Source organism: Coregonus lavaretus (assembly GCF_964263955.1).
Source record: "Coregonus lavaretus genome assembly, chromosome: 16".
NCBI lineage: Eukaryota > Metazoa > Chordata > Actinopteri > Salmoniformes > Salmonidae > Coregonus > Coregonus lavaretus.
In genome coordinates this window covers 27,949,563-27,961,970 of record NC_140003.1, presented here as the reverse complement: position 1 = coordinate 27,961,970, position 12,408 = coordinate 27,949,563, and the positions used below count along the sequence as shown (strand labels likewise).

Sequence of the window (12,408 nt, the reverse complement as noted above, 5' to 3'; positions counted from 1 at the left end):
CCGTCCCTGTAGCTCCATCTGCTCCTACGGTTACATCTGTAACCAGAGAGAGCATCACTGTAGCCTGGAAGGAGCCAGCCTCCAATGGAGGAAGCCATGTCTTTGGATACCACCTCGAGATAAAGGATAGAAACAGCATCTGTTGGCAGAAGGTTAACAAGACTGTTATCCGTGCCACACACTACAAGGTGCCGGACATTGCTGCCGGCCTCATCTATGAGTTCAGGGTTACAGCAGAAAATGCAGCTGGATGCAGTCCACTCAGCAAGATCTCAGACGCAGTACTTGCAATTGATGCTTGCGGTAAGTCGACTTGGTTACTGTCGTTTCGTGATTGAATACCACTGTGTGTCCTCTAAACTTTACAAATCATCTACTGTATCTGAACCTCGACATCTGTTTTTTGCAGAGCCTCCAACCAATGTCAGGATCACTGACATCACGAAGACTTCCATCAGCATCGCATGGCAGAAGCCCAATTATGATGGCGGTAGCAAGATCACAGGGTACCTGATTGAGAAGAAAGAGGGCCAGAAAGACAGATGGACAAAGGCCAACTTGACCAACGTTTCTGACACACATTATACTGTGACAGGACTTACTCAGGATGAGACCTATGAATTCAGAGTCATGGCAAAGAATGCAGTTGGATCAGTTAGCAATCCATCCATCATTGCAGGCCCTGCAAGTTGCGTGGATACATATGGTGGGTTATGTTCCAAATATGCTAAAAGTTGGAATTTAACATTTAATTTAACTATTAGTTAATGTAATGCATCTTATGTGTTATATCATAGGTGCCCCTGAGATTGAAATTCCTGATGAATATCGCGAGGTTGTGAAACACAAAGCTGGAACCACTTTCGAGCTTAGATTTGGAATCATTGCCAAACCAGCACCGACAATTGAGTGGTACAAGGACGGAAAGGAACTTGAGTCTGGTGCCCAGGCTCAGCTGGTACAGAAGAACGCTGCTGATAGTTCCACTCTTATCATCAGGGATACCACACGTCTCAACTCTGGAACATATGAGATGAGGCTCAAAAACTCTTTGGGCTCAGCATATGCCTACGTCAGAGTACAAATTCTTGGTACGTATTGCTCCTTATCATTTTTTTTTGGTTACCTATATTTCTACACCGTTGGCACAGTATCGAAAATCATATGGAAAATTACTCAATACAATCTCTAATTAGCAAATAACCAAAATAATTAATGTGTGATTGAGCAAAGTGACATAATATTTTTCAAATGTTTTGTCATTATTAGATAAACCAGGACCACCACCTGGCGAGATTCAGCTCAAGAAGGTCACTGCTAACAGTATCACCATAATGTGGGATCCTCCTGAGGACGAGGGTGGCGCAATGGTCACCCACTACATTGTGGAGAAACGGGAGGCCAGCAGAATTCAATGGTCCATTATCTCTGAGAATTGGGCGGAATGTATTGTGAATGTCCCGAGACTCATCAAAGGCAATGAGTACATCTTCAGAGTCCGAGGAGTGAACAAATACGGAGTTGGAGACCCACTGGAATCTGAACCCGTAGAAGCAAAGAATGCATTTGGTAAGGATAAAACAAGCAGCATCTGTCCAGCTACCTGAACATATTGTATTTTGGTCCCAAAGTGATCTAACATGCTTATATTTCTTTGCAGTTCCTCCAAGTCAACCTTCCAAGCCTCAAGTCACCATGATCACACACTCATCAATGACGGTGGTATGGGAAAGACCTGGTATTGATGGCGGTAGTGACATTGATGGATATTACCTGGAAAAACGAGAGAAGACAAGCTTGCGTTGGTTCAAGGTTATCAAAGACACCATTCGTGACACTAGACAGAAAGTCAGCAACCTGCTCACTGGAAAGGACTATCAGTATCGTGTATGTGCAGTCAATAAGGCTGGAGCTGGTCCATACTCCAAAGAGTCTGACCTCTTCAAAGCTGCTGATGCAGTTGGTATGTTATTCTCCTCATTGCCATCCTGGAACATAACATTTACATTTGGGTTATTTGGCAGACACTCGTATCCACAGAAACTTACAGTCAGAACATAGCACGTTTCATGTTTCCTCTACTACTTGTTCATTACATTTCTCTTACATTTGACAATGTATTTTTTCTTAATTTTAGACCCACCAGGTGAACCAACCAAACTCAGAGTGGTCGACTCCACCAAAACATCCATCACCCTGGGCTGGATGGCGCCAGTGTATGATGGTGGCAGCGAGATCACCAGCTACATCGTTGAGCAGATGAACTCTGAAGAAAGGGAATGGGCTGTCATCAGCCACAATGGAGAAGTGAGGACAACAGAGTATGTTGTGAATCACTTGAAACCAGGAACCTATTACTTCTTCCGTGTATCTGCTGTCAACTGTCTGGGACCCAGTCAACCAATCGAGATGTACCAGCCTGTTCAATCCAAGGATATTCTTGGTTCGTATTCAAATATTCACAACATTTTATTAATATGTTAACATTTTACTTATTGCACTAGTAACAAATCTCTTACCTATTTTTCTATCTTTCCTATCCGTCTAACAGAGGAGGCCGATCTTGATTTGGATGTTCCCATGACGACTCAATACACCGCCAAGGCAGGAAGGGATATTGAGGTGTTTATTCCACTGAAGGGCAGACCTGCACCAAACTGCACATGGAGAAGACATGACAAGAACATGGCCAGTGATGCAAGATACACTATCACCAGCACAGAACGTACAACAGTTCTTGTCATTCCAAAGGTCACCCGTGACGACTGTGGCAAATACTACCTGGAGATTGAGAACGGTGTTGGCGAGTCCAAGTTCATCACTGTGTCTGTCAAGGTTCTTGACACCCCATCCACTTGCCAAAAACTGATCATCAAGAATGTCACCAGAGGCAAGTTGACCCTGAGCTGGGAAGCTCCTCTGATCGATGGTGGTTCCCCAATCACCAACTACATTGTGGAGAAAAAAGACGCTAACAACAGAGCGTATACAGTCGTGTCATCAGAGTGCACCAACACATCATACAAGATCGACGGTCTGTCAGATGAAATCGCTTACTTCTTCAGAGTGTCTGCTGAGAATGAGCATGGTACTGGTGATACATGTGAGACTACAGAGCCAGTCAGGGCCACTGAGACCCCCGGACCAGTCAAGGAGCTGGTCATGACAGACGCTACTAAGACATCAGTGACTCTTCACTGGACCAAGCCTGACCATGATGGAGGTAGCCACATTTCAGACTATGTCATTGAGACGAAAACTAAAGAGGAAGAAACCTGGACTGTTGCTACAACATGCAAGCGTTGCACATGTGAAGTTAAAAACCTGAAGGAAAATTCTGTTGTGAACTTTAGAGTGTTTTCTAAGAATGAGAAGGGCATCAGTGACTTCTCTCAGATTGGGCCCATAACAGTAAAGGAGTTCATTATTCCACCTGAGGCCAACATGATAGATTATCCAAATGGCGAACTCTTTGTTCGTGTCGGTCAAAACATCCATATTGAGATCCCATTTAAGGGTAAACCAAAACCATCCGTTAGATGGATGAAGGAAAACATTCCTTTGAAAGAAAGTGAACAGATTCGCTTCCGTGAAACAGACAACAAAGTGTCTATGACAGTCAGAAGCGCAAAGAAAGAGAATGCAGGCCTATACACATTGGTTCTGGACAACAAACTTATCAAGAACTTCTTTGACATCAATGTGATCACTCTCGGACCCCCTTCTGTGCCAGTTGGACCGGTCCGATTCGATGAGATCAAAGCACAAGGCATCATTATATCTTGGGATGAACCCCAGGACAATGGAGGTGGAGACATCACTTGTTACAGTGTGGAGAAACGAGAGACGGCCCAGGCTAACTGGAAGATGGTTTGCTCCAGTGTGGTGAGGACAACGTTCAAGATACCCAACCTGGTCAAGGGCACAGAGTACCAGTTTAGAGTACGTGCAGAGAACAAATATGGAGTGAGTGATCCTTTGAATTCACCAGACGTGATCGCCCAACACCAGTACATGCCACCAGGTGCACCAGGAAAACCAGTCACATACAACGTTACCAGTGATGGCATGACTATCCAATGGGAAGCACCCAGCTTTGATGGCGGCTCACCAATCACTGGCTACCATGTTGAGAAGAAGGACAGAAACAGCCTGCTGTGGACTAAGGTCAATTCCAGCATTATCTCTGCCCGTGACTACAGAATCATCCAGCTGATTGAAGGACTTGAGTATTCCTTCAGAGTCTATGCAGAGAATAATGCTGGCCTGAGTCCCGTCAGTGAACAGAGCAAACATGCCCTCGCAATCTCCCCAGTTGGTGAGTACAAAATGTTTATGACTGTCTATGACAGATGTTATAATGTCTTATGTAGCGGTTATAACGGCTTTATGAATGCATACATAATGGGGACTACAATAAAGTGTTACCTTGTTGTTTTTTCCTCAGTGGACAGTCTGCTATCATGAACATACATACTTTATGAATATACACCACTTCAGCAACCTGACCTTTCCTTTCCCTCCTAGATCCACCTGGTACTCCTAATGTTATTGATGTCACAAGAGACACTGTCACTCTCAAATGGGATATACCCAAGAAAGATGGAGGATTTAAGATTGTGGCATACAGTGTGGAGAGACGTCAAGGCAGAGGCAAATGGTTGAGATGCAATTTCACCGACATAAGTGATTTGCAATTCACCATCACCGGACTTTCTCCTGGTGATCGCTATGAATTCAGAGTGATTGCCAGAAATGCTGTCGGTACAGTCAGTCCACCCTCACAGTCATCGGGCTATGTCATGACCAAAGATGAAAGTGGTAATTATACATTATACATTATATTAAATATACAATATACTGTATATTGTACAACCAGTTTTTTTTGTATGGCTATCTAAGTTTGTCTCTATGTGATTACATTTATCATTAATTTCATGTTTTTGTGTCTCTCTCTGTTTAGTTTCTCCCGACATTGAGTTCAGTGCCGACACTGCTCTGGTGTACAAGGCTGGTGAAAACATCAAACTGAACTGTAGTATCACTGGACGACCAGTGCCTCAGGTCATATGGTACAAGGACGGTAAAGAGATTGACAAGATGATGTTGATTGATATCACAACTAACATCGGCTCCAGCAGCCTGTTCATCAGAGATGCTGATCGCGACCACCGCGGAGTGTACATGGTGGAAGCCAAGAACGGCTCTGGAACAAAGACAGAGAGTGTCAACATCAGAGTCTCAGGTTGGTTTATAGATAAATAAAGTTACATTATTTATTTTCTCTCAAATTGTGATGCAGATGATTTAACAACAAGTGGGTGGATTCATGCTTACCATTAACAATGTATGCTTTCTTTAGATACCCCTGGACCACCTGAGGGACCAGTGCGTTTCACTGGTATCACTGCAGAAAAGGCAACTGTCTGGTGGAACCCCCCAGAGAACGATGGATGTGCTGCAATACTCTATTATACGGTGGAAAAGAGAGAAACATCTAGGATTTCCTGGGCAATGGTGACAAGCAAGTGTGAAGCTTGTTCATTCAACGCCACCAAGCTGATCAAGGGCAACGAGTACCAGTTCCGTATCTCTGCTGTCAATAAGTTCGGAGTTGGACGTCCTCTCGACTCTGATCCATTCATTGCACAGATGCAATTCAGTAAGTCCCATCAACCAACAAGTTCTAAAGAGATGACTGACACGTATAATTATTTGTTATTATCTTAAATTATTATATTTAACTAAAACAAACAAATGTTGTGTTTCACAGCCGTTCCAGATGCCCCAGGTACACCAGACGCCACAAATGTGACTGGAGACACCATCACAATAGGCTGGACAAGACCCAGATCAGATGGTGGAAATGAGATCAAGCACTACATCCTGGAGAGACGTGAGAAGAAGAGCTTGCAATGGCTGAAGGTTTCATCCAAGAGACCAATCACTGAGCTCAGACAAAGAGTGACACACCTGACCGAAGGTAATGAATATGAATTCCGTGTCATGGCTGAAAACGGTGCCGGCATCGGACCAGCAAGTAACACATCAAGACTCTTCAAGTGCAGAGAGCCTACAAGCGCACCAAGTGCTCCTTCTCTGGTAAAGGTCACCGACTCCACAAAGTCGTCTGTCACCCTGGAATGGATCAAGCCTGTGTTCGATGGTGGTATGGAGATCATTGGCTACGTCATTGAGATGTGCAAGGCTAGCCTTAATGAATGGCACCAAGTCAATAGAACAACTTGCATCAACACAACATACACAGCTAAAGGTTTAACGGCTGGTGAGGAATATAGGTTCCGTGTGCGTGCAGTGAATGGGTCTGGAAAAGGAGAAGCATGTGCAGTTCCTAATCCAGTGCAAGCTGTTGATAGACTGACGTCACCAGAAATCACCCTTGATGCAGACTTCAAACAGACACATGTTGTGAAGAATGGTGCCACCGTCACTCTTCATATTGCCTTCTGTGGTAAACCAGCTCCGCTGGCTACATGGACCAAGGCAGGTGGAGAACTTGGTGTTATGACAGACGTCAACACAACTGACACATACAGTACCTTGACCATTGAGAGCTGTACCAGGTATGACTCTGGAAAATACACCTTGTCGCTTGAGAACAATGGTGGCCGCAAATCTATCACATTGACCGTGAAGGTGCTTGATACTCCTGGACCTCCAGGAGCTATCAGCTTCAAGGATGTGACCAGGGGAGCTCTGACAATGCTGTGGGACGCTCCAGCCAACGACGGCGGAGCCCGTATTCAGCACTACATCGTAGAAAAGCGTGAGGCTAGTCGTCTCAGCTGGAAGTCAGTCAGTGAAAAATCCTCACGCCAAATGATCAGAATGACCAACCTAGGAATAGGTGTACCTTACCTGTTCAGAGTCATCGCTGAAAATACGTATGGCAGGGGAGAACCCTGTGAGATGACTGAACCGATTACTGCAACTGAGGTGCCTGCTCCACCCAAGAGTCTTGACATCATTGACACTACTAATTCCACCGCTCTCTTGGCCTGGCTGAAACCTGAACACGACGGTGGCAGCCGCATCACAGGTTACATTGCTGAGGCCAAAGCAAAGGGCTCTGATCGCTGGGTTGTTGGCGGTCAAACCAAACACCTAAAGTTAGTCATTGAGGGCTTGATTGAGAACACAGAATATGACTTCCGTGTCAAGGCTATCAATGAGGCTGGTATCAGTGTCCCAAGAGATGCCTTAGCATCCGTTGTCATCAAGGAGCCGAAGATTGAGCCCACAGCAGATCTCAGTGGCATAAATAACCAGCTCATCACATGCAAGACTCACGATGCATTCACCATTGATATCCCCATCAGTGGCAGACCAGCTCCAAAGGCCACCTGGAAACTGGAGGAGATGAAGCTAAAAGAGACTGATAGAGTGATCATCAAGACTACCACAGAAAAGACCACCCTGGTGGTAAAAGACAGCAAGAGAGGAGACAGTGGAAAATACTACCTCACTCTAGATAATGCCGCCGGAGCGAAGACATTCGCTGTTACTGTCAACGTTGTTGGAAGACCCACTCCACCAGTAGGACCCATTGAAATCTCTGAAGTGTCATCAGAGGGCTGCTCATTGGCTTGGACAGCACCAGAGGATGACGGTGGAACAGAAATCGACAACTACATCGTTGAGAAACGTGAATCTGGATCTACATCCTGGCAAGTGGTGAACTCAAGTTGTAAACGCACCACGATCAAAGTCGGCCATCTGACCAAATACATGGAGTACACCTTCCGTGTCTCTGCTGAAAGCAAGTATGGCGTTAGCAAGTCCATCGAGTCCTCAGCTGTTGTCATTGAGCATCCATTCGGTAAGTTCAGGTGTAAAATCAATTTACATTTGCTATAATGGTTTGAAAATGTGAAGACACTAATGATGAATTGTTTTTGTCTTTTTCTCAATATCAGTTCCACCAAGTCCACCAACTCGCCCAGATGTGGTGTCAGTATCTGCTACGGCTATTGGGATCAAGTGGGATCTGCCATATGCTGATGGCGGCAGCAAGGTGACTGGATACTGGATAGAGAAGAAGGAGAGAAACACCATTCTTTGGGTCAGGGAGAACAAGCTTCCATGCCTGGATACCCAATACAAAGTTTCTAGTCTCATTGAGGGCCTGGAGTACCAGTTCAGAGTTTATGCTATGAATATTTCTGGTCTCAGCAAAGCCAGTGAGGCCTCAAGACCAGTAGTGGCTTTCAACCCAGTCGGTAAGTGCAACATTCGAAGGACATTTTTCTAAATATTTCGACTCACTCTCTGGAATGTTCCATGTTGACCTTTCCGCTGATTGTACATTCTGATTTTGTCTCCATGTAGATCCTCCTGGTAAACCTGAGGTGACTGATGTCACAAGGTCCTCAGTAACTATTGCATGGGGTATACCATTCAACGATGGTGGCAGCAAGATTGTCGGATACGTCGTTGAGCGCAAGCCATGGAGTGATGATGAGTGGGATGATGCCCGCTGGTTGAAGTGTAACTACACCACCATCACGGAGACTCACTTCACAGTCGGAGGACTGGGTGAAGGAGAAATCTTCGAATTCCGTGTCATTGCCAAAAATGGAGCCGGAGTTCACAGTGCACCATCTGAAACAACAGGACCGATCACCTGCAAGGATGAATATAGTAAGCTACTACTGTTAGATACTGTTAAATTACTGTTAAGTTTATGCATACAGTGGGGAAAAAAAGTATTTAGTCAGCCACCAATTGTGCAAGTTCTCCCACTTAAAAAGATGAGAGAGGCCTGTAATTTTCATCATAGGTACACGTCAACTATGGCAGACAAATTGAGAGAAAAAAATTCCGGGAAAATCACATTGTAGGATTTTTAATGAATTTATTAGCAAATTATGGTGAAAAATAAGTATTTGGTCACCTACAAACAAGCAAGATTTCTGGCTCTCACAGACCTGTAACTTCTTCTTTAAGAGGCTCCTCTGTCCTCCACTCGTTACCTGTATTAATGGCACCTGTTTGAACTTGTTATCAGTATAAAAGACACCTGTCCACAACCTCAAACAGTCACACTCCAAACTCCACTATGGCCAAGACCAAAGAGCTGTCAAAGGACACCAGAAACAAAATTGTAGACCTGCACCAGGCTGGGAAGACTGAATATGCAATAGGTAAGCAGCTTGGTTTGAAGAAATCAACTGTGGGAGCAATTATTAGGAAATGGAAGACATACAAGACCACTGATAATCTCCCTCGATCTGGGGCTCCACGCAAGATCTCACCCCGTGGGGTCAAAATGATCACAAGAACGGTGAGCAAAAATCCCAGAACCACACGGGGGGACCTAGTGAATGACCTGCAGAGAGCTGGGACCAAAGTAACAAAGCCTACCATCAGTAACACACTACGCCGCCAGGGTCTCAAATCCTGCAGTGCCAGACGTGTCCCCCTGCTTAAGCCAGTACATGTCCAGGCCTGTCTGAAGTTTGCTAGAGTGCATTTGGATGATCCAGAAGAGGATTGGGAGAATGTCATATGGTCAGATGAAACCAAAATATAACTTTTTAGTAAAAACTCAACTCGTCATGTTTAGAGGACAAAGAATGCTGAGTTGCATCCAAAGAACACCATACCTACTGTGAAGCATGGGGGTGGAAACATCATGCTTTGGGGCTGTTTTTCTGCAAAGGGACCAGGACGACTGATCTGTGTAAAGGAAAGAATGAATGGGGCCATGTATCGTGAGATTTTGAGTGAAAACCTCCTTCCATCAGCAAGGGCATTGAAGATGAAACGTGGCTGGGTCTTCCAGCATGACAATGATCCCAAACACACCGCCCGGGCAACGAAGGAATGGCTTCGTAAGAAGCATTTCAAGGTCCTGGAGTGGCCTAGCCAGTCTCCAGATCTCAACCCCATAGAAAATCTTTGGAGGGAGTTGAAAGTCTGTGTTGCCCAGCGACAGCCCCAAACCATCACTGCTCTAGAGGAGATCTGCATGGAGGAATGGGCCAAAATACCAGCAACAGTGTGTGAAAACCTTGTGAAGACTTACAGAAAACGTTTGCCCTGTGTCGTTGCCAACAAAGGGTATATAACAAAGTATTGAGAAACTTTTGTTATTGACCAAATACTTATTTTCCACCATAATTTGCAAATAAATTCATTAAAAATCCTACAATGTGATTTTCTGGAAAAAAAATTCTCAATTTGTCTGTCATAGTTGACGTGTACCTATGATGAAAATTACAGGCCTCTCTCATCTTTTTAAGTGGGAGAACTTGCACAATTGGTGGCTGACTAAATACTTTTTTTCCCCACTGTATGTATATACAGTACCAGTCAAAAGTTTGGACACACCTACTCATTCAAAAGTTTTTCTTTATTTTTACTATTTTTGACATTGTAGAATAATAGTGAAGACATCAAAACTATGAAATAACACATATGGAATCATGTAGGAACCAAAAATATATATTTGAGATTTGAGATTTTTCAAAAAGCCACCCTTTGCCTTGATGACAGCTTTGCACACTCTTGGCATTCTCTCAACCAGCTTCACCTGGAATGCTTTTCCAACAGTCTTGAAGGAGTTCCCACATATGCTGAGCACTTGGCTGCTTTTCCTTCACTCTGCCGTCCGACTCATCCCAAACCATTTCAATTGGGTTGAGGTCGGGGGATTGTGGAGGCCAGGTCATCTGATGCAGCACTCCATCACTCTCCTTCTTGGTCAAATAGCCCTTACACAGCCTGGAGGTGTGTTTTGGGTCATTGTCCTGTTGAAAAACAAATGATAGTCCCACTAAGCGCAAACCAGATGGGATGGCGTATCGCTGCAGAATGCTGTGGTAGCCATGCTGGCTAAGTGTGCCTTGAATTCTAAATAAATCACGACAGTGTCACCAGCAAAGCACCCCCACACCATCACACCTCCTGCTCCATGCTTCACGGTGGGAACCACACATGCGGAGATCATCCGTTCACCTACTCTGCGTCTCACAAAGACACAGCGATTTGAACCAAAAATCTAAAATTTGGACTCATCAGACTAAAGGACAGATTTCCACCGGTCTAAATGTCCATTGCTTGTGTTTCTTGGCCCAAGCAAGTCTCTTCTTATTATTGGTGTCCTTTAGTAGTGGTTTCTTTGCAGCAGTTCGACCATGAAGGCCTGAATCACACAGTCTCCTCTGAACAGTTGATGTTGAGATGTCTGTTACTTGAACTCTGTGAAGCATTTATTTGGGCTGCAATCGGAGGTGCAGTTAATTGCCGATTTCTGATGCTGGTAACTCTAATGAACTTATCCTCTGCAGCAGATGTAACTCTGGGTCTTCCTTTCCTGTGGCGGTCCTCATGAGAGCCAGTTTCATCATAGCGCTTGATAGTTATTGCGACTGCACTTGAAGAAACGTTCAAAGTTCTTGAAATGTTCCGTATTGACTGACCTTCATCTCTTAAAGTAATGATGGACTGTCGTTTCTCGTTGCTTATTTGAGCTATTCTTGCCATAATATGGACTTGGTCTTTTACCAAATAGGGCTATCTTCTGTATACCAACCCTACCTTGTCACAACACAACTGATTGGCTCAAACACATTAAGAAGGAAAGAAATTCCACAAATGAACTTTTAATTGAAATGCATTCCAGATGACTACCTCATGAAGCTGGTTGAGAGAATGCCAAGAGTGTGCAAAGCTGTCATCAAGGCAAAGGGTGGCTATTTTGAAGAATCTCAATTATAAAATATATTTTTATTTGTTTAACACTTTTTTGGTTACTACAAGATTCCAAATGTGTTATTTCATAGTTTTGATGTCTTCACTATTATTCTACAATGTAGAAAATAGAACAAATAAAGAAAAACCCTGGAATGAGTAGGTGTGTCTGTCACGATCGTCTACCAATGAGGAGGACCAAGGCGCAGCGTTGAAAGCGAACATATTTATTAAATAGGAATGATCACACGATCAAAACAACAGACGATAACGTGATGTCTACGGTTTTACACAAACCAAAATAGAACAAAATCCCACAAACCCGAATGAAAAACAGACAGTTTAAATATGGCTCCCAATCAGAGACAACCCACGACAGCTGACACTCGTTGCCTCTGATTGGGAGTCACTCTGGCCAACATAGAAATAAACACCCATAGAAACAAAACCCATAGATCTACACACCCTGGCTCAACATAACAGTATCCCCAGAGCCAGGGCGTGACAATACCCCCCCCCCCAAAGGCGCGGACTCCGACCGCGTCAACCAAAACCCACAGGGGAGGGACCGGGTGGGCACTCCGCCTAGGCGGCGGATCCGGCTCCGGACCTGATCCCCGCTCCCTCTCCAACCCCCCAAAGTACCCCTGGTCCGGTCTGGCCCCGCTGGCCGGAGCTGGACTGCACACTGGT

General features: G+C 44.6%; 1 protein-coding gene across 1 annotated transcript in view; it reads left to right on the top strand.

Annotated features, from left to right (window-relative positions):
- Positions 1 to 12,408, top strand: part of LOC311143997 (titin-like) — a gene marked incomplete at both ends in the record, with an annotated part of 179,483 nt that overhangs the window by 149,287 nt on the left and 17,788 nt on the right. Inside the window, 13 exons of the mRNA XM_084179909.1 lie at positions 1 to 303; positions 410 to 706; positions 798 to 1,091; positions 1,270 to 1,569; positions 1,661 to 1,963; positions 2,138 to 2,443; positions 2,552 to 4,318; positions 4,528 to 4,821; positions 4,964 to 5,245; positions 5,363 to 5,662; positions 5,774 to 7,840; positions 7,938 to 8,240; positions 8,350 to 8,661. Coding sequence (XP_084036035.1) covers positions 1 to 303; positions 410 to 706; positions 798 to 1,091; positions 1,270 to 1,569; positions 1,661 to 1,963; positions 2,138 to 2,443; positions 2,552 to 4,318; positions 4,528 to 4,821; positions 4,964 to 5,245; positions 5,363 to 5,662; positions 5,774 to 7,840; positions 7,938 to 8,240; positions 8,350 to 8,661 — 7,128 coding nt within the window. The remainder of the gene's footprint in view (positions 304 to 409; positions 707 to 797; positions 1,092 to 1,269; positions 1,570 to 1,660; positions 1,964 to 2,137; positions 2,444 to 2,551; positions 4,319 to 4,527; positions 4,822 to 4,963; positions 5,246 to 5,362; positions 5,663 to 5,773; positions 7,841 to 7,937; positions 8,241 to 8,349; positions 8,662 to 12,408) is intronic.